At 45.7% G+C, this 21394-nt stretch overlaps 1 protein-coding gene across 3 annotated transcripts; it reads right to left on the bottom strand.

Moving 5' to 3' along the window:
• Positions 1 to 382: 382 nt before the first annotated feature.
• Positions 383 to 21029, bottom strand: TMEM42 (transmembrane protein 42). 3 transcript variants are annotated; one of them, XM_063922411.1, is made up of 5 exons: positions 20449 to 21029; positions 10441 to 10583; positions 4327 to 4474; positions 2670 to 2816; positions 383 to 894 (listed from the first exon to the last, which is right to left on the bottom strand). In XM_063922411.1, exons 3-5 carry the CDS (start codon positions 4468 to 4470, stop codon positions 757 to 759), a joined length of 429 nt encoding a protein of 142 aa, XP_063778481.1. In that variant the 5' UTR covers positions 4471 to 4474; positions 10441 to 10583; positions 20449 to 21029; the 3' UTR covers positions 383 to 756. The 3 variants fall into 3 exon arrangements, with proteins under 3 accessions (XP_063778481.1, XP_063778482.1, XP_063778480.1); XM_063922412.1 differs by lacking the exon at positions 20449 to 21029 and adding an exon at positions 4630 to 4787 and having other exon boundaries at positions 10441 to 10832; XM_063922410.1 differs by lacking the exon at positions 20449 to 21029 and having other exon boundaries at positions 10441 to 10760.
• Between the last annotated feature and the right edge of the window lie 365 nt (positions 21030 to 21394).

The raw sequence follows: 21394 nt of genomic DNA, 5'->3' as shown, positions 1-21394 counted from the left end.
AACACATAAGTAGGTTGGGTTATATATATTCCCTAGCTGTGTAAAAGAACAGCAGTATATTACACTGCCTCTGCCTACCTGTACCCAAAACTAGAGCATCCTAGTGACATCCAAGACCGATGCGTGGCTGGCACAGTGAGTCCCAGCTGGCCTGCGCAGCCACAAGCCCCTCCACCGTCTGAGAGAAACTCATTTTATTTCAAAAACAAAAAGCAAGACAAGTTTATAAAGTGCATTAGGCGGCCCCTGAAGCCACTGGCCTACCAGGAAAAACCCTGATAACCTCTATGACAAATCACCATTGCAGACAAAATATTGAATAGGACACATTGTTTTTTTATCATGAGCTGTACATTTGACAAACAAAAAACTAACAAGGCCCTTTAATTAGGGTATCCAATTTGGACCCTTATTTATTCATAACCCTAACAAAACAATTTTGTAATGGTTCCTCCCTAGAAATAAAAATGTTACCAGATAATAGCTGCCATGTAAATTTTCAGACCAGAGAGCTGTAGAATGACCCTCTCAGAGAACAGTGGGTTACAGGTGTCGGGACTCCAACCAAAGTGCAATTGTTATTAAGCAGTCCCACAGTAGCCTATTTAACCAATGGATTCATTTATTGTCGACCTGCAGACAATTGCTTATATAAAATGCTTTTCATTCAAGGCTAGCTGTAGAAGTTTTTTTTTTTTTACTTTTAAAAATATTGCCTTGTAAAGTTCATGAAGGAATGAAGCACTGCCCAGTGGACTAGCTTTTCTTTTTTGTTGTATCTTCGGCTTGTGGTGAGGATGTGTGGAGTAAAACCAATCCACAAAGTGTAATTGAAATTCCAACCCACCAGAGCAGGGCACGAGACTCTCCAAACAGCACTTTGCCAAGTAATGCCTGCAAGAAATATGTTACAGTTCACAAAGATTACTTACACCCCAAACCACATTATCTATGTACTATAAGTCACATGTAAGTGGGCAGAGCAAGTACAGGTCTATGCAACACAAATTGTCAACACTGTCATGAGCCATATGTCTCAAATAAAGGTGCTCATTCTGGGCCTGATTCTGAGGTAGAAGTAAGGCAGAAAAAGCGCAAGTAACGCTACACCTGGGCAACCTCATGTTGCAAAGCCGGTGGAGCAGATTTATAATGTACAGAGAGATCTAGCTTTGAGAACGGTGTGTCTAAACTCACTTAGCAATATCAAAAGAAGGCCATCCAGCATTTGCGGGCTGCATGCAAAATAAATACATGCACTGCAACATGGTTTGTCCAGGTGATAGTTACTTGCTTCACTCCCAATTCAGAATCTGGTCCTAATAAATATGCATCTACATACACACAAACACACACTGCTCGATTAGTGTACAAAGCATTGAGCAATGCAAACTATAGCAAGAATTCTAGACTCATCAACATTACCCAATGTCTAAAGAAAATAAACCGAGTGCCCAACTATGCGAGGAATACAAAAGGGTGAGTTGCATACAGGGCTGGACTAGCCCACAGGGGAAAACCCCAATGCCTGGCCCCCACCTCCTCCTCTAGGGATCAGTTTCTAGACTGTGCACTTGAATTATACATTATACATGTCACCGTATATTGCACCAGACTATGATTTTTTTATAGTGATAAAGTGGAGAGTGATAAACTACCAGCCAGCCAACCAACTCCTGTTATTTTTCAAACACAGGGCTAGATGCATCATCACTTGGAAAGTGATAAACTGGAGAGTGAAAAAGTACCAGCCAATCAGCTCCTAACTGACATTTTTCAAACAGGGCCTGTGACATGGCAGTTAGGACCTGATTGGCTGGTACTATTTCACTGCCCATTTTATCACTCTCTTTTGTTAAAGGAACCATTCTATTTCTCAACAGATAGACATCTCCACTTAAGCTTAGTCTAAAACCATATCCAGATTTTAAAGTATTACAAGATAATTTTGTAACACATGTGTATACTATATTGCTGGCAAAAGACCAAAAATCCAATTTTTAGGACACATTGGGGGTCATTCCGAGTTGATCGCTAGTGAAAAATGTTCGCAGCGCAGCGATTAAGTGAAAAAGCGGCACTTCTGCGCATGCGGCGCAGTGCACACGCGCGACGTACTTTTACAACGGCCGATGTACTTTTACACAAGGTGTAGCAACGCTTTTCAGTCGCAGTGCCAGCCGCAGAGTGATTGACAGGAAAGGGGCGTTTCTAGGTGTCAACTGACCGTTTTCAGGGAGTGTTCGAAAAAATACCAGGAAAAATGCAGGCTTGGCTGGCCGAACGCAGGGCGTGTTTGTGACGTCAAATCCGGAACTGAACAGTCTGAAGTGATCGCAAGCTAGGAGTAGGTCTGGAGCAACTCTGAAACTGCACAATTTTTTTTTGTAGTCGCTCTACGATCCTTTCGTTCGCACTTCTGCTAAACTAAAATACACTCCCAGAGGGCGGCGGCTTAGCATTTGCACGGCTGCTAAAAACTGCTAGCGAGCGATCGATCAACTCGGAATGACCCCCATTATGCAGCACGAGAGTGCCTCCATTAACTGAATGCTGGTGATATTAAATATGACAAATCAAACAAAACCAGCAAATGTGTAATGTGAATTCAGATAAATTGTAGAGGAATCAGGGTAAAGAAAATGTAAGTTTCCGGTTTTACTACATACTGAAGACACAAAATTTGAAGCTGTTGTTGTCACGGTTGCAGTCGCTGAAGATAAGGAGAACCGTAATGCTTTTGCAAAGAATGTCCACATTGCAGCATTGCACAGAAACACAAGGCCCACAGAGCACAAGCGGAGGAGCAGGTGGATCTGCAATGAACACATATAGAAATATTGTTTAAAGTTTTATCAGCAATAATTTTACTTCATTGACTTTTGGAAGGTAACAAAAAGGTATTTGAAAAAAACAAACAAACAAAAAAAAAAAACCACAGACAACACTCCGCACAAGACTGGGAAGAACCTTAGCTCGTAAAGATTACATTCCGCATATTCTGGACGCGTCGCTAAAGTCGATTTATACATTAATAAAATCAATTTTACATTAAATGTTCTGTCATAATGCCCCCAATTTACCTTATGCCACACAGTAGTTCATAGTTTGCCATATAACAGCGGTTCCTTATGCCACACAGTAATTCATAGTTTGCCATATAACAGCGGTTCCTTATGCCACAGAGTAGTTCATAGTTTGCCATATAACAGCGGTTCCCAAACACGTTAAACAATGCAACCTATATCCATGTTTTGAAGATATCCATGCTAAAGCACAGGTGAGGTGACTTAGGTTGTTCGCTCGCTAGCTGCTTTTAGCAGCCGTGCAAACGCTAAGCCGCCGCCCTCTGGGAGTGTATCTTAGCAGAAGTGCGAACGAAAGGTTTGCAGCGCTGCTACAAAAAAAGATTGTACAGTTTGAGCAGCTCGAGACCAACTCCTAGCTTGCGATCAATTCAGACTGTTTAGTTTCTGTTTTTACGTCACGAAAACGCCCTGCGTTCGGCCAGCCATGCCTGCGCTTCCCCAGGCACGCCCGTGTTTGTATCTGACACGCCTGCGTTTTTCCACACACTTCCCGAGAACGGTCAGTTACCACCCAGAAACACCCACTTCCTGTCAATCACTCTGCGGCCAGTAGACCTTGTGTGAAACTGCATCGGCTGTTGTGAAAGTACGTCGTGCGTGCGCATTGCGCCCCATAAGCATGCGCAGAACTGCCGCTTTGTTACCTAATCGCTGCAAATGAAAACAGCTAGCGAACAACTCGTAATGACCCCCTTAATTAGTACCTCAGTCAGTTTGATCAAACCATTTGTGCCACAAGCATGGATATCCTTAAAACCTGGACTGTTAGGGTGCCTTGAGGACCACGGTTGGGAACCACTGCCATATAAAATGGTCTAAGATCACATGTCTTGAGAATTAAATGCTAAGAGAAATGAGCCAGAGACAGGTGTGCAACTGATTGGATGATTGCAGCACCTGTTGTGTCCAATTATTGTATATATAACAGATAGGACAAACAATATTAGAAAGTTAATGCATTTAATAATACAAATTCATTTAATCATGGTTATAAACTAGTTAAATACTATATATTAGTGAAATCACTGTTGTTATTGGTACGTCAAGGAAACTAATAAACACATGCAAAGACAATACATCTTAAATTACTTTTTATAGCTATATAAAGTAGAAATTCTATATATTAGGAAGGACGGTGTCCACAAAACCTGAAGACAGTGACAGATACAGCAGCTACTGTATCATGCTTCAGCTTTATGAAGGAAACAATCTGATATGAGGTTTCCCATCCACTCACCCAGTCACAGATCTCCGTTTGCTCCCCGGCTGAAATCTCACACACATCCCTCAAGTAATCTGCTCCAAGTGCAAGTTTAGCAAAGCATGCTGAGAGCGCCCCCAGGAGCCCGGCTGCCGCGCTGCAACCCCAGCTAGACCACATCGACCTACAGAGATAACAGATGAAAATCACTTCCTAATGGATCACGTAACGACAACGTTGTTCCAGAGCTAGAGAGTGGGCGGACATATTTACTATGGACAACTCCTCCCCAGTCACACTGCTTCTATAGAAAGCATGGTAAAGGTGTAGTCAACGAACCACTTTGAAGAGACCAGGGTCGGATCTAGACTTTTCTTTTTTTTCTTTTAGGGGGGGTGGGGGGGTGGGATGGTTCTATTAAAATTTGACGCCTCCCCTCTCCAGTCCCAACTCCTCCCCTCTTCAGTTTTGACTCCTCCCCTATCCAGTCCCAATTCCTGCATCACACAAATAGATATATTTTAAGTTTGTTATTTGCTTTATTTAATTTAGGCAAAGCGCTAAATAGCTATAAATAGCAACAATAAAAACAACAAACAATGAGATAGAATATTCATCAACAAGAGAAATAAACACGGAACTTTTTACAAAACAAAATCCATTCTTCAATTTCCAGTCTTTGCAAAAAGATCCATCATTAAGCCCAGGTCTACTGCAATTTCCCTATGAGTATGTAGTAGAGCTAAACCAGTTAACCTCTCCTGACCCATTTGGTTTCTCAACCACAATTTTAAACGTCGTAAAGAAGAGAAGCTCCTTTCAACTGATGGGCAAAGTTAAAAGAATTTTCAGAAGGGAGTTCACTAATAAAAAAATATCTTCATCACAGGCCTGCAGAGCTTCTTCCACGGATTCTTGAAGAGTTATACAGTCAGCCGACCATACCCACCTCTCTTTCCAGAGGTGAACCTCTGATAGTAGTGTCCATTCCAGCCCAGGTTTAGTACTTATTAGATCTCCATAAGTATTGCAAAATGCCCTTACTTTTAATGTCAGTGATTCAGTGTTCAAATGCAAGATGTTTCTTGGCAGCAAGCAAGTCAGCTCACAAGATGACAATGTTTCAGCAGAAAACCTGGTTTGTAAATCATCTATTACGGAATCCAGCAAAGGAATATAGATTGCCATCCTACAGTAATCTTCTGGTGTTGAAAATGGAATATTTGCTCTATGCAGTTTATTTTTTGTGGTTATTCGTGGTAGTTCTATTGAAACATCTAAGTTTGACAAAACCTGAGATGCTTTTAAAAATATTTTTGAAAACTCTTCAATGCAATTTATACGCTGTTTATTCAAAGCTGACAGAAGATCAGTGACAAGGGTAGCAGCGTCAATCAAATCTACAGTTTTCCTCTGCAACAGCCTGCTAAGTGGTAGACACATTGTAAATATTGAGAGCTGGCAGTGCAATGCCACTACAAACTCAACATTTTGTATGGCACTTAAAAAGATCTGGGCTTTATCAGATGATGCTTGTTCTGTCCATTGAGATATATATTCAAGAGCCTGAACAATTCTTTCTAATCGGGCAAGAAACTACATCAAGCATTCACTTCTTTCCACCCAGCGTGTTTTGCACACACATAATTATGCATCCACAACATTCATAAGAACATGGTTCCACTTAGTTGAAGCATTAAAGAAACACACAACTTCCTTGATAATGCCGATACAGTTGCGTACACCCTGAACCTTTGAAGTCTTGGACATTGACACGTTTGTTATGTGATTAAAGCAATGGCATCTAGTGGCATATTTAGCCTCATTTCGTATCTCTGCAACAGCACCTAACTGCTCTGAGATCATCAGGGAACAACCATCGGTACCAATCCCAACACAATTCAGTAAATCTAAATGTAACTTTTTAATTTGCCTGATCACTAGCTGCCCCAAAACGTTGCCACTCACTTTAGGCTCAAAAGATGGTGATGAGTCCTTGAAACAAGCCTCATGAACATTTTCAAACACAATGAAATCTTCATATCTTTGGTTCTTGTATACATAACTCAAGCAGAGACTCAATTGAGAACTATGGGAAATATCTGTAGTCTTGTCAAATATCACACAGTAATATTTTGCCTCCTTCACACGCTCCACAATAACACTCCTAATTTCTTCTGCACAACATTCAATCAGCTGGTTTTGTGTAGTTTTACTGATATACATTGCATTTGAACGTGAGTTCTCAAGGTGATTTGCCAGAGCAATATCCCCACAGTTAATTTTAAACCGTAGTAACTCTCTAAAATGTCCTTCATTTATCAGAGGTCCTACGTCTGCTTCTTTAAACTGCTCTCCATCATCCCTACTCCCTCGCAGAGGAATATTTTGTCTGCCAAGTGATAAAGTGGAAGGTGATAAAGCACCAGCCAGTCAGCTCCTGTCATTTTACAAACCCAGCCTGTAACATGGAAGTTAGGAGCTGATTGGTTGGCACTTTATCACCTTCCACTTTATCACTTCACCAGGCTTAATAAATCTGCCCCTCAATCCGAACCCTCTGTTCCACGCTCTCTATGTACCCCGTCTGTGTCACCCCTGTCTGTCTACCCCTCCCCTTTAGAATGTAAGCTCTCACGAGCAGGGCCCTCTTCCCTCATGTGCTTATCCTTTTTCTTACTTTAATAATCTTCAACTGCGCCAAATCCAGCAGTCCTCTGCCACCTGATACTTATTCCAGTGTCATCTGCTGCTGTAGCTGTGTTTATTTACCCTTTACTTGTCCTATATTGTCTTCAGCTGTAAGTTGCTGTTTTCCTGTTTGATTATTTGTTTATGTACTCTGTAATTGGGCGCGGCGGAACCCTTGTAGCGCCATATAAATAAAGGATACTAATAATAATAATGGTTTCAACTACAGGCTTTAATCTTTGTCTGTTCTCTTGGATCTGCTGTAGTCACTGTGAACTAATCCTGTTCATAATATTCCTCTCTGGTGCATAAATGGCCTTCAGAAAGTCTTTTGCTGCTTGCATAGAATCCCTGTGGTAATGTTGCTTCTCATGAGTGCATAGGTATCCATCTTTGCCTAGCAGCTTTGCAAAAACAGTCAGGGGCTTTTTTACAAGCTTCTGAAAAGGAACATGTTTGTGGGAGCCCCCCATTGCTGCCGTAACAAATAGGGCACAATATTTGTAGAAGAATCCTTTTTAGCATTGGAATACACCACGGAAAACTGTCCAGATGAGATTGCTTTAGAAACCTTTTTTCTTCCTTCCCTTTCTTATTATGCGTTGAAAATGGTAGCTTGTATCCAAGCGAAGACTTCCATGGTCTTTGCAGTAGCTCACATTTCAAATTGTCATTGAGAGTAAAAATGGAGTCAATGTAGTTTCCAATTTCATTTTTTTAGCATACTGCCACAATCTTGGATCGTATTCACACAATCTTCAGCATATTCATCTTTTCTCTATGTATTTTTGCATAAAAACGGGAGGTTTTTGCACATCACAATAGGATAGGTGCGGAGAAAAAAATCAGTGAAAATATTTTTTTAAAAATCACTAAAACCCCGCTGTTTTTGCCAGCGCAATATTTTTGGGGCTAGTTGGATACCCCCCATTCTCCCCATGTGTAAAAGGTTCATATGAAACAAATGCATTCTGTGTTTAGACTTGTGTCCCATCCCAAAGATCTCTCATTATGGTATGCAAGTATTCCGAAATATATAAAAATCCAATATCCAAAATACTACTGGTCCCAAGCATTTTGGATATAGGAGACTCAGAAATGTAAGAGAGTCCTATCGCACAGGTATAATTGCAGAATATTCTTATGGATAGAGTGGGCTTCAGTAAGTCCTTACAGTATAACCATATATGTACCCTTGTATTCATAATTGTTAACAACATATGTGTATCAAATGGGATGCTACCTTAGATTAGGTAATGTACATCACAAAAGCTGTCTGTAATAGGTGCACTTATAGGTTTTAAAACAAATCTTTTATTTAATAATATTAAAAATGACATATCACGTCCTTGTCAGTGAAATATGAAAATTATAGAGAGATGCGTGTAAAAGTACAGAAAGAAACAGTGTGTATAAAAATACTATACCAAAAAACCTGTGTTTATTTGTCCTCTACTTGGTTAGTTTTTCATAAATAACACCGTACGCATTCTATGAGGTATCAACTTGGAATTGTCCTCACAATTATATATTAACCGTGTTCAGTATGGGATCCTGACGATCAGGAGACCAACGCCAGAATCCCAGTGGCGACAGCAGCGTGTCCCTCGCGGGCTTGCTGCACTCGCCAAGTTCCAGGCCTGGTGGCGAGCGAATTATATTCCCCCTTGGGGAATAGTGTGGACCACCCCCTGAGTGGGAATTAGGGGGGTTCGGGATTCCTGAGTTCGGGATTCCGCCTGCTGACATTTCCTTGGCTGTTGGGATTCTGTCGTCTGTATCCTGATCACCGGGAAAGTGACTGCTTCCCAATTAACCACCTACTGTACAAGGTGGCCCCGCTGTAGTCTCACAAATAAGTAGTAGTTTCCACTGTCTTCAAGTTCCTGTATAATATTGGTCCTATAATGTGTATCAAACAGTTTATATATCAGTGGTTAAGATCCCTTGATTATAAATGACACCCTAATAGCTGGTAGTGATATATTGCCAGCCAAGCAGGCAAAGTAGGTGTTAGGTATAATAATCACTTCTACAACACATCAAATCAAAGTTCCCCAATATGACATCTATCCAAAGCCCTCCCTATGTTCATCATAATGTATGACACGTCACGTACAGTTGTGATACCTACTGTATCAAAAGTTGTAATCCCCTAATATTAGGGTATAGCAAAAAATATATATCCAAATCCTAACATTGAAAGTACTGACAAGGTCAAAATACCGACATGTAAAATGCCGACAGGTCAAAATGCCAACATGAGTTTTTCATGATTTTTTCATTGAAACCGACTTGTTCATACTTTACCATCCCAGTGAACCTGGAGGGGGAATATAATAGTGTGCCGAGCGCAGCGAGCCATGTGAGGGGACGCAGTACACTTATATGGTGTCCATGTCGACCTATGTCTACATACACACAAAAACAACGAAAAAAGCATGTTGGTATTTTGACCTGTCGGCATTTTACATGTCAGTATTTTAAATGTCGGTATTTTGTCCATGTCGGGATTTTGACCTTGTCCGGATTTTGACCGTCGGTCAATTGCTGTCGGGATTTCGACCGTCGGGATTTTGATTGTAGGTATTTCTTACCGATCCCATTCCAACAGTCACTGATACAAATGGTAACAAGTGGCATACTATTACCCCTTTTACATCTCCAATGCCAGCTACCACCCGGGAATTGGAAACGGCCACTTCCCGGGTGGGATCTGGCATTGGACTCTAGATGCTGCCTTTCCCAACCCGGCATTTTGCCAGATAGGGTTGCTATGGGGAGTGGGACTGGAAATACATGTAATCTGTGTGGAGTTTATATGTTTTTTGTTTTTGTCATGTGAAATTTTACAATTATGAAACAGTACTTCACTATATTTGCTTATCCCATCCATTTTGGGTACATTTGAAAGAGCCTAATAAGAAGTATACTGTGAGATATGACATCTGCTGTATCCGAAGTGGCCTATTTATGAACAACCTACATATGCAGTAGCGCTGAATCTCTCCCACTGATATATAAACTGTTTGATGCATATATAGGACCAATACTGTACAGGAACTTGAAGACAGCTGTAACTAATACTCATTTGTAAGACTACAGCGGGGCCACCTTGTAGGTGGTTAATTATACGGTGAGGACAATTCCAAGTTGATACCTCCTAGAATGTGTACGGTATTATTTATGAGAAACTAACCAAATAGAGGACAAATTAGCAGACACAGGTTTTTTTGTATAGTAATTTTATACACACTTTCTGTACTTTTACACGCATCTCTCTATAGTTTTAGTATTTCACTGATAGGACGTGATATGTAATTTTTAATATTATGAAATACAAGGTATGTTTTAAAACCTATAAATGCACCTATTACAGACACCCTTTATTGTATTGTACATATTGGAGACTCAACCTGTAATACCCTGCCTAGGGAATTTAGCAGTAAGATCTCTTACCGGTTGTCTGGTCCCTCTGCAACAGGCTGGTTCCTGTGACTGACTGGCAGGATGGTTCCTTTGGTTGGCTGGTAGGACGGTCCCTCTTCAACACGCTGGTCCCTGTGGCTGGTCTCTGGGTGCAGGAATGCAGTGTACTCTCACTGTGCAGCAAAGTCATGTGGAACACAGGACAGAAAGAAATGGAACGCACAGTTCCTTTATGCTTCCTCTTCCTGTATACAGTGTACACAGAACAGGTTCCACCCTCCCAACACTATACACTTTCTATTAGTCCACAGGCCTGTCATGTAACTGTAGCCATGCCCACAGCACACAGCCACTTCCTGGACCTCCTGTTATCAGCACTGTTTAGATGCCTGGGAGAAGACAGCAGTCTCAATCAACAAACTATAATGATTAGTGCAGGCCAATGGGGTGAGTGGGGAGGAAGGGCACCTGCTGTGAGATGCTGCGTCTGGGAGCTCTGCGCCACTGACAATAGCTGACAGCCAGCTGACCCAGGAAGGGAGGAAGGAGCAGGACTTCACAGACAGTTTGCATGTCGCTGGAGTTTGCTAAAGGAGGGGGGGGACTTTTTAATTTTTTGAATGAGAGTGAGATAGTGAAACCTTTGTTTTTGATGATTAATGTACACAAACTTTGTTCAATACACAAAGTTATTAAAAATATTGTATTAAATGACCTTCAGGCTGCGTGTATAAGGTGTATATATAACATAAATGCATTCTGTGCTTAGATTTAGGTCCCATCACCAGGGCCGGTGCAAGGTTACTTGGTACCCTAGGCAAAACGTCTGCCTACTGCCCCCCAACACCATCAATTACCCACTTCCCCAGTCAGTAAGGTGAAAATGCAGAGGCGGTGTATTGCGTGTGCCTCTGAGTCAGGCTCTATGTGCTAGTGCCTGATGTTGGGTAGCTGGTGACTGTGCTATGTCATGGCTACAGGTTGTGGATGTGTAGGTCCTCCTGGCTCTGGTACTGAGTTAGTTCCTAATTCTGGGTAGTTGATGATTACAGGCACTATGTTCGTTCTTGGCACTGGGTGGATGGTAATTACGGGTACCGTGCTGTGCTCATTTCTGCCTCTGGATATTTGGAAGCTACTGGCACTGTGACCCTTGGTACAGTAGTTGGTGACTACAAACACTGTACTAGTTTCTGGCTCAGGAAGTGAAGCTTTGAGACAATGGCCCTCATTCCGAGTTGTTCGCTCGCAAGCGGATTTTAGCAGATTTGCTCATGCTAAGCCGCCGCCTACTGGGAGTGAATCTTAGCATCTTAAAAATGCGAACGATGTATTCGCAATATTGCGATTACACACCTCGTAGCAGTTTCTGAGTAGCTCCAGACTTACTCGGCATCTGCGATCAGTTCAGTGCTTGTCGTCCCTGGTTTGACGTCACAAACACACCCAGCGTTCGCCCAGACACTCCTCCGTTTCTCCGGCCACTCCTGCGTTTTTTCCGGAAACGGTAGCGTTTTTTCCCACACGCCCATAAAACGGGTTGTTTCCGCCCAGTAACACCCATTTCCTGTCAATCACATTACGATCGCCAGAACGATGAAAAAGCCGTGAGTAAAATTCCTAACTGCATAGCAAATTTACTTGGCGCAGTCGCAGTGCGGACATTGCGCATTAAGCGGAAAATCGCTGCGATGCGAAGATTTTTACCGAGCGAACAACTCGGAATGAGGGCCAATGTACGGCGGTGTCTTATACATCTCCCAGCTGTCTGACTGCAATGAGTTCGACAAGGATGCATCTCTCAAAGACATCCTTAATTATTTGACAGGTACACTCAGTGGCACCCCCTTACCAGATCCTGGCACCCTACCCAGCTACCTATTTCTTTCTATTTCATTCTCTCTCTCATACATACATATATACGTCATCCATACACTGCCTCTCTCATACTTACATGCATCCACTGTCTCTCTAAATACATCCATACACTGCCTCTATCAGGTGGTCTTCAGTATGCTGCCAGCCAGGATCCCACCCGCCGGCATGCCGACACATATTCTTCCTCTTGGGGGTCTACGACCCCCCAGGAGGGAGAATAAATAGCATAGCGCACCACCGTGCCCGCAGCGTGGGGAGTGCAGCGAACCCGCAAGGGGCTCATTAGCGCTCACCCAGCTGTCAGTATGCCGGCGATCGGGATCCGGCCGCCGGTCACTTATACTACACCCCGTCTATCAAACATACATACATACATACATACATACACTGCCTCTATCATACATACATACACTGCCTCTATCATACATACATACACTGCCTCTATCATACATACATACACTGCCTCTATCATACATACATACACTGCCTCTATCATACGTACATACATACACACACACACTGCCTCTATCATACATACATACATACATACATACATACACACACTGCCTCTATCATACATACATACATACATAGATACACTGCCTCATTCATACATCCATACACTGCCGCATTCATACATACATATATACGTCCACACACTGCTTCTATACATACATACATACATACATACACACACTGCCTCTATCATACATACATACATACATACATACACACACACTGCCTCTATCATACATACATAGATACACTGCCTCATTCATACATCCATACACTGCCGCATTCATATATACATATATACTTCCACGCACTGCTTCTATACATACATACATACATACATACATACATACATACATACATACACTGCCTCTATCATACATACATACATACACACACACTGCCTCTATCATACATACATAGATACACTGCCTCATTCATACATCCATACACTGCCGCATTCATATATACATATATACTTCCACACACTGCTTCTATACATACATACATACACTGCCTCCATCCATACGTCACACACTGCCGCTGTGACCCGGGACGTGGCGGGTAACTGCTTGCCAGCACAGCTGGCAGGGAGCTACTCAGCAGGTACAAAAGCATCGCCGCTGTGCAATGCTTTTGCACCCTTGTGGGGGGATAGGGCCAGACATGCGGGTCGGACTAGCTCTGTGCTGGGCGTCCCCCCACATGTCTGAGACTCTGATCGTAGATGTGCTAAATTTATCACATCTACGATCAGCTCTAAATCACCCTCACAATTAGTACCTCAGTTATTTTGACCCATGTCCTGTTGGTTTGAATACTGTACACCTCCTGACAATCTGACCCCACCTATCACATGAGGCTATGGGGAAGCGTGTGTGTGTCAGGCTATGGGGCAGCATGTGTGTGTCAGGCTATGGGGAAGCGTGTGTGTGTCAGGCTATGGGGAAGCGTGTGTGTGTCAGGCTATGGGGCAGCATGTGTGTGTCAGGCTATGGGGAAGCGTGTGTGTGTCAGGCTATGGGGCAGCATGTTAGTGTCAGGCTATGGGGCAGCGTGTGTGTGTCAGGCTTTGGGGCAGCGTGTGTGAGTCAGGCTATGGGGCAGCGTGTGTGTGTCAGGCTATGGGGCAGCGTGTGTGTGTCAGGCTATGGGGCAGCGTGTGTGTGTCAGGCTATGGGGCAGCGTGTGTGTGTCAGGCTATGGGGCAGCGTGTGTGTGTCAGGCTATGGGGCAGCGTGTGTGTGTCAGGCTATGGGGCAGCGTGTGTGTGTCAGGCTATGGGGCAGCGTGTGTGTGTCAGGCTATGGGGCAGCGTGTGTGTGTCAGGCTATCTCTCTCTTCTGCTTCTGATAGCTGGTGACATTTCACCAAATCCAGGACCCAGCCACTTGCATCACTCACATTCACCTGATTCACAGCAACATAGAAATCCAGCTAACCTCATAAACATCACATGTCTTCCATCACCCTCCAGATCACTAAAATGTGCCTTATGGAATGCACGCTCTGTTTGTAACAAATTAACATCCATTCATGACCTTTTCATATCTAACAACATCAATCTGCTGGCTATAACAGAAACCTGGCTCACACAATCTGACACAGCCTCCCCTGCAGCACTGGCACATGGTGGTCTCCACTTTACACACACCTCCAGACCCGATAACCATAAAGGAGGAGGAGTTGGACTTTTACTTTCCCAATCTTTGGCATATACTGTTCTACCACAGGTTCCATCACTCACATTTACATCATTTGAAGTACATTCCATTAGGGTTTACTCTCCTTTCTCTCTGCGTGTTGCAGCTATCTACCGCCCACCTGGGCATCCAAAACAATTTTTGGAAGATTTTTCTGCCTGGCTCCCTCACTTCCTATCCTCTGACATCTCCACCATTATCATGGGTGATTTCAATATTGCTATTGATTGTCCAAAATCTGCTGCGCATGCCTCCAAACTACTCTCTCTAACCTCCTCTCTTGGCCTCTCCCAATGGACTGACTCCTCTACTCATCAGGCGGGCCACTGCCTTGATCTAGTATTCACCAGACTATGCTCCATTGCTGAACTCACTAACACTCCTTTCCCCCTCTCAGATCACAACCTTATCACCTGCATGCTTTCCTCTGTTAATTCAAACCCTGTGTTGCGGAAGTTCTCCAATCTTCCTCAAACTCGCAGAAATATTAACACAATTAATCTTCAAGAACTTTCCACTTCACTCCAACAACTGCTTTCACCTATTTCTGCATTCACCTCTCCTGAGATGGCTGTATCACACCTTAATGAGACTCTAGAACTAGCCCTTGATGAAGTGGCTCCAGCTACCCATCACACTCCACGTAGGCCTGGATGTCAACCATGGCACTCCAAATTAACAAGACAACTACAAAAACTCACACGAAAACTTGAACGTCAGTGGCGTAAATCTCGTATTTCAAGTGACTTCCTCACATATTAGACAGTCTACCATTCTTATAAAAATGCCCTGGACACTGCCAAACAAACATATTTCCAAACTCTTATCTCTGCTCAAGCCTCTAACCCCAAACGACTCTTTAATACATTTAAATCACTTCTGAATCCTCCCGCACCTACCCCACCAGCCACTATCAAGGCACAGGATCTTGCTTCCTACTTCAAGGAGAAGATTGCTAAGATCCGAGATGAAATGGTATGCTCTTCGGCAGCCAGTGACCTGCTCCGTTCTTTACCTGAACCCTCTGGCACTCTTTCTTCATTTGATCCCACAAGTGAAGATGAAGTATCATCACTCTTCTCATCCTGCTTCTCTACTACCTCTCCTCTTGATCCTTTACCCTCACAAATAAGTAAAGCTCTGTCTCTGGTGCTCATCCCTACCTTAACTAACATCTGTATTCTCTCTCTCTCTACTGGTATTTTTCCTTCACTCTTCAAGCATGCAGTGATTACTCCCATTTAAAAAAAACAAAATTCTGACCCTAATGCTCTCTCAAACTACCGCCCTATCTCTCAGCTCCCTTGTCTCTCTAAGCTACTTGAGAGACTTGCCTACACTCGACTCACACACTTTCTTAACTCATACACTTTGTTGGACCCACTTCAGTCAGGCTTCCGTTCCCAACATTCCACAGAGACGGCACTGACTAAAGTGGTTAATGATTTGGTCACTACGAAGTCTAAAGGCCACTACTCACTACTTATTCTTCTAGACCTATCTGCTGCATTTGACACTGTAGACCACTCTCTTCTCATACAGACACTACAATCCCTAGGTCTTAAAGACACAGCCCTTTCTTGGTTCCTATCATACCTATCTAATCGCTCCTTCAGTGTTCGCTTCTCTGAATCTACCTCCTCTTCGCTACCTCTTTCAGTTGGAGTACCGCAAGGCTCAGTCTTGGGTCCTCTGCTTTTCTCTATCTATACCTCATCTCTTGGTAAACTAATCAGCTATTTTGGTTTTCAGTATCATCTGTACGCAGATGATACTCAAATCTACCTATCCTCCCCTGACTTGTCCTTATCTGTACTGGACCGTGTCACTGAATGCCTTTCTGCCATCTCATCCTGGATGACATCTCGCCACCTCAAACTTAATATTTCAAAGACAGAGTTAATTATATTTCCACCGGCCAATAGTAGGTACCAACCTGATATCTTATCACTGTTGAAAACTCGACTATCTACCCTACCCCACAAGCTCGCTGCCTAGGTGTCATCCTTGACTCTGATCTGTCCTTTGTTCCCCACATTCAATCTGTCTCAAGATCATGTTACATGCATCTAAAAAACATATCCAAAATACGACCATACCTTACACAAGACACTGTTAAAACTCTAATCCACGCTCTCATCTCCCGCATTGATTATTGCAATAGTCTCCTAACTGGTCTTCCCAAAACGAAACTCTCACCACTACAATCCATTCTGAATGCAGCGGCGAGGCTTATCTTCCTCGCTAGACGTTCATCGTCTGCAGATCCACTCTGTCAGTCCCTCCATTGGTTACCTGTACTTTACCGCATTCAATATAAAATACTTTTACTCACACACAAGGCCATTAACCAAACTACACCAACGTACATCACTTCGCTTATCACAAAATATCTCCCAACCCGACCTCTTCGCTCTTCACAAGACCTGCGTCTCTCATCCACACTCATTACTCGCTCCCACTCACGACTGCAGGACTTTCATCAGGCTGCACCCACTCTGTGGAATGCCCTACCACGCACAATAAGACTCTCCTCTAGTCTCCAAACCTTCAAGCGTTCCCTCAAAACTCACCTCTTTAGGCAAGCGTATCAAATTCCTGAACCGCCTACATAACTTTCATAAACCTTCCTATCAAATTACATCCACTCTGTACAGTCCACACATATCCTCACGTCTGTTCATTCTATGCAATAGATAGCACCTTTCCTTGTGTACATATGCCTATTTCCCTATAGATTGTAAGCTTGCGCGCAGGGCCTTCCTACCTCTATGACTGTTATCACCCAGTTTGTTATTGTTATTTCAAATTGTAAAGCGCAACGGAATTTGCTACGCTATATAAGAAACTGTTAATAAATAAATAATAAATAAATGGGGAAGCGTGTGTGTGTCAGGCTATGGGGCAGCATGTGTGTGTCAGGCTATGGGGCAGCGTGTGTGTGTCAGGCTATGGGGAAGCGTGTGTGTGTCAGGCTATGGGGAAGCGTGTGTGTGTCAGGCTATGGGGCAGCGTGTGTGTGTCAGGCTAGCCAGCGTGTGTGTGTCAGGCTATGGGGCAGCGTGTGTGTGTCAGGCTATGGGGAAGCGTGTGTGTGTGTCAGGCTATGGGGCAGCATGTGTGTGTCAGGCTATGGGGCAGCGTGTGTGTGTCAGGCTATGGGGCAGCATGTTAGTGTCAGGCTATGGGGCAGCGTGTGTGTGTCAGGCTATGGGGCAGCGTGTTAGTGTCAGGCTATGGGGAAGCGTGTGTGTGTCAGGCTATGGGGCAGCATGTGTGTGTCAGGCTATGGGGAAGCGTGTGTGTGTCAGGCTATGGGGCAGCGTGTTAGTGTCAGGCTATGGGGCAGCATGTGTGTGTCAGGCTATGGGGAAGCGTGTGTGTGTCAGGCTATGGGGCAGCATGTTAGTGTCAGGCTATGGGGCAGCGTGTGTGTGTCAGGCTTTGGGGCAGCGTGTGTGAGTCAGGCTATGGGGCAGCGTGTGTGTGTCAAGCTATGGGGCAGCGTGTGTGTGTCAAGCTATGGGGAAGCGTGTGTGTGTCAGGCTATGGGGCAGCGTGTGAGTGTCAGGCTATGGGGCAGCGTGTGAGTGTCAGGCTATGGGGCAGCGTGTGTGTGTCAGGCTATGGGGCAGCGTGTTTGTGTCAGGCTATGGGGAAGCGTGTGTGTGTCAGGCTATGGGGCAGCGTGTGTGTGTCAGGCTATGGGGAAGCGTGTGTGTGTCAGGCTATGGGGAAGCGTGTGTGTGTCAGGCTATGGGGCAGCGTGTGTGTGTCAGGCTATGGGGCAGCGTGTGAGTGTCAGGCTATGGCGCAGCGTGTGTGTGTCAGGCTATGGGGCAGCGTGTGTGTGTCAGGCTATGGGGAAGCGTGTGTGTGTCAGGCTATGGGGAAGCGTGTGTGTGTCAGGCTATGGGGCAGCGTGTGTGTGTCAGGCTATGGGGCAGCGTGTGTGTGTCAGGCTATGGGGCAGCGTGTGTGTGTCAGGCTATGGGGAAGCGTGTGTGTGTCAGGCTATGGGGCAGCGTGTGTGTGTCAGGCTATGGGGAAGCGTGTGTGTGTCAGGCTATGGGGCAGCGTGTTAGTGTCAGGCTATGGGGCAGCATGTGTGTGTCAGGCTATGGGGAAGCGTCTGTGTGTCAGGCTATGGGGCAGCATGTTAGTGTCAGGCTATGGGGCAGCGTGTGTGTGTCAGGCTTTGGGGCAGTGTGTGTGAGTCAGGCTATGGGGCAGCGTGTGTGTGTCAGGCTATGGGGCAGCGTGTGTGTGTCAGGCTATGGGGAAGCGTGTGTGTGTGTCAGGCTATGGGGCAGCGTGTGTGTGTCAGGCTATGGGGCAGCGTGTGAGTGTCAGGCTATGGGGCAGCGTGTGTGTGTCAGGCTATGGGGCAGCGTGTGTGTGTCAGGCTATGGGGAAGCGTGTGTGTGTCAGGCTATGGGGCAGCATGTGTGTGTCAGGCTATGGGGAAGCGTGTGTGTGTCAGGCTATGGGGCAGCGTGTTAGTGTCAGGCTATGGGGCAGCATGTGTGTGTAAGGCTATGGGGAAGCGTGTGTGTGTCAGGCTATGGGGCAGCATGTTAGTGTCAGGCTATGGGGCAGTGTGTGTGAGTCAGGCTATGGGGCAGCGTGTGTGTGCCAGGCTATGGGGCAGCGTGTGTGTGTCAGGCTATGGGGCAGCGTGTGTGTGTCAGGCTATGGGGCAGCATGTTAGTGTCAGGCTATGGGGCAGCGTGTGTGTGTCAGGCTTTGGGGCAGTGTGTGTGAGTCAGGCTATGGGGCAGCGTGTGTGTGTCAGGCTATGGGGCAGCGTGTGTGTGTCAGGCTATGGGGCAGCGTGTGTGTGTGTCAGGCTATGGGGAAGCGTGTGTGTGTCAGGCTTTGGGGCAGTGTGTGTGAGTCAGGCTATGGGGCAGCGTGTGTGTGTGTCAGGCTATGGGGCAGCGTGTGTGTGTCAGGCTATGGGGCAGCGTGTGTGTGTCAGGCTATGGGGCAGCGTGTTAGTGTCAGGCTATGGGGCAGCATGTTAGTGTCAGGCTATGGGGCAGCGTGTGTGTGTCAGGCTTTGGGGCAGTGTGTGTGAGTCAGGCTATGGGGCAGCGTGTGTGTGTCAGGCTATGGGGCAGCGTGTGTGTGTCAGGCTATGGGGCAGCGTGTGTGTGTCAGGCTATGGGGAAGCGTGTGTGTGTCAGGCTATGGGGAAGCGTGTGTGTGTCAGGCTATGGGGAAGCGTGTGTGTGTCAGGCTATGGGGCAGCGTGTGTGTGTCAGGCTATGGGGCAGCGTGTGTGTGTCAGGCTATGGGGCAGCGTGTGTGTGTCAGGCTATGGGGAAGCGTGTGTGTGTCAGGCTATGGGGCAGCATGTTAGTGTCAGGCTATGGGGCAGCGTGTGTGTGTCAGGCTTTGGGGCAGTGTGTGTGAGTCAGGCTATGGGGCAGCGTGTGTGTGTCAGGCTATGGGGCAGCGTGTGTGTGTCAGGCTATGGGGCAGCGTGTTAGTGTCAGGCTATGGGGCAGCATGTGTGTGTCAGGCTATGGGGAAGCGTGTGTGTGTCAGGCTATGGGGCAGCATGTTAGTGTCAGGCTATGGGGCAGCGTGTGTGTGTCTGGCTTTGGGGCAGTGTGTGTGAGTCAGGCTATGGGGCAGCGTGTGTGTGTCAGGCTATGGGGCAGCGTGTGTGTGTCAGGCTATGGGGAAGCGTGTGTGTGTCAGGCTATGGGGCAGCGTGTGTGTGTCAGGCTATGGGGCAGCGTGTGTGTGTCAGGCTATGGGGCAGCGTGTGAGTGTCAGGCTATGGGGCAGCGTGTGTGTGTCAGGCTATGGGGCAGCGTGTGAGTGTCAGGCTATGGGGCAGCGTGTGTGTGTGTGTGAGGCTATGGGGCAGCATTTGTGTGTCAGGCTATGGTGAAGCGTGTGTGTGTGAGGCAGCTCCAGGCGTTGCACTGACCTGTAGGATGCATGCAGAGTTCACCTCACAGATGGTGACAGCTGCCCTGTGTCCATGCATTTTTCTTCCTGGTATTTCTGGTACTCCTGTAGGCCACTCAGCCCCTGCAGCTGCCCTTTTCTCATAATTTCAGTGCCCAGGGTTCCCAACAGTTACTGGAGAGTGAATGGGAGAACTTTAGCCAAAATGGGGGCGGGGCACCAGGAGCCGCGGGTGGGCGGGGCTTCGGCGGCTATTACAGAGGAGCATCAGGTACAGTATCTGGCCAGTGAATAGGCAATGCTTTGCATATGGCCACGCCCCCTCCCTACGGCTCTCCCCTTCTCTGCTAGTACTGCCGTGGACAGTGTGCCTGAGCAGCCTCAGCCTGTCTCTTGTTCTCTGTGTGACTGGGTGCAGGGGAGCTGCGGGCCATGGAGTTAGCCGGGGCCACATAGCTGCTGGCATCCCCTGCACCTGTGGTACTTACGCCACTGCCAACCGCTGGGTAAGCACCACTGTTCCTACTGGTGGGGAGGCACTACTCTTATTACTGCCCCCAGCTCCATAACCGCCGTGATTGGTGCTGCTGTTGGTGAGGGGGCAGGCGGCTGCTGCTGGTGAGGGGGCGGACGGCTTCTGCATCTCCAATCCCCCCTGCCCTCCGTAACACGCAAAAATATATATATATATATAATTAAAATAATGGTCCTGTGGGTTGTAGGGAGACAGTAGTGGCCGCCCTCCAGCGGCCGGCGCTCTAGGCAGCTGCCTAAAGCTGCCTAATGGTAGCGCCGGCCCTGCCCATCACCATGATATCTCATTATGGTATGCAATTATTAAAAAAAAAGGAAAAATCCGATATCCAAAATACGTCTGGTCCCAAGCATTTTGGATAAGGGATACTCAACCTGTATATATAAAAATATATTATTATTACCAGTTATTTATATAGAGCACACATGTT

Source organism: Pseudophryne corroboree, chromosome 5 (genome assembly GCF_028390025.1).
Source record: "Pseudophryne corroboree isolate aPseCor3 chromosome 5, aPseCor3.hap2, whole genome shotgun sequence".
In the NCBI taxonomy this organism is placed as follows: domain Eukaryota; kingdom Metazoa; phylum Chordata; class Amphibia; order Anura; family Myobatrachidae; genus Pseudophryne; species Pseudophryne corroboree.
This window is presented reverse-complemented; position numbering and strand designations above follow the sequence as displayed.

What these genes read in the sequence shown, in the direction of transcription:
- TMEM42 (XM_063922411.1), bottom strand. Translation starts at nt 4,470, where the DNA reads ATGTGGTCTAGCTGGGGTTGCAGCGCGGCAGCCGGGCTCCTGGGGGCG. An exon ending in AAACGGAGATCTGTGACTGG is followed by an intron (nt 2,817 to 4,326) that starts GTGAGTGGATGG and finishes TGTTCATTGCAG; the next exon opens with ATCCACCTGCTCCTCCGCTT. An exon ending in CTTCAAATTTTGTGTCTTCA is followed by an intron (nt 895 to 2,669) that starts GTATGTAGTAAA and finishes TATTTCTTGCAG; the next exon opens with GCATTACTTGGCAAAGTGCT.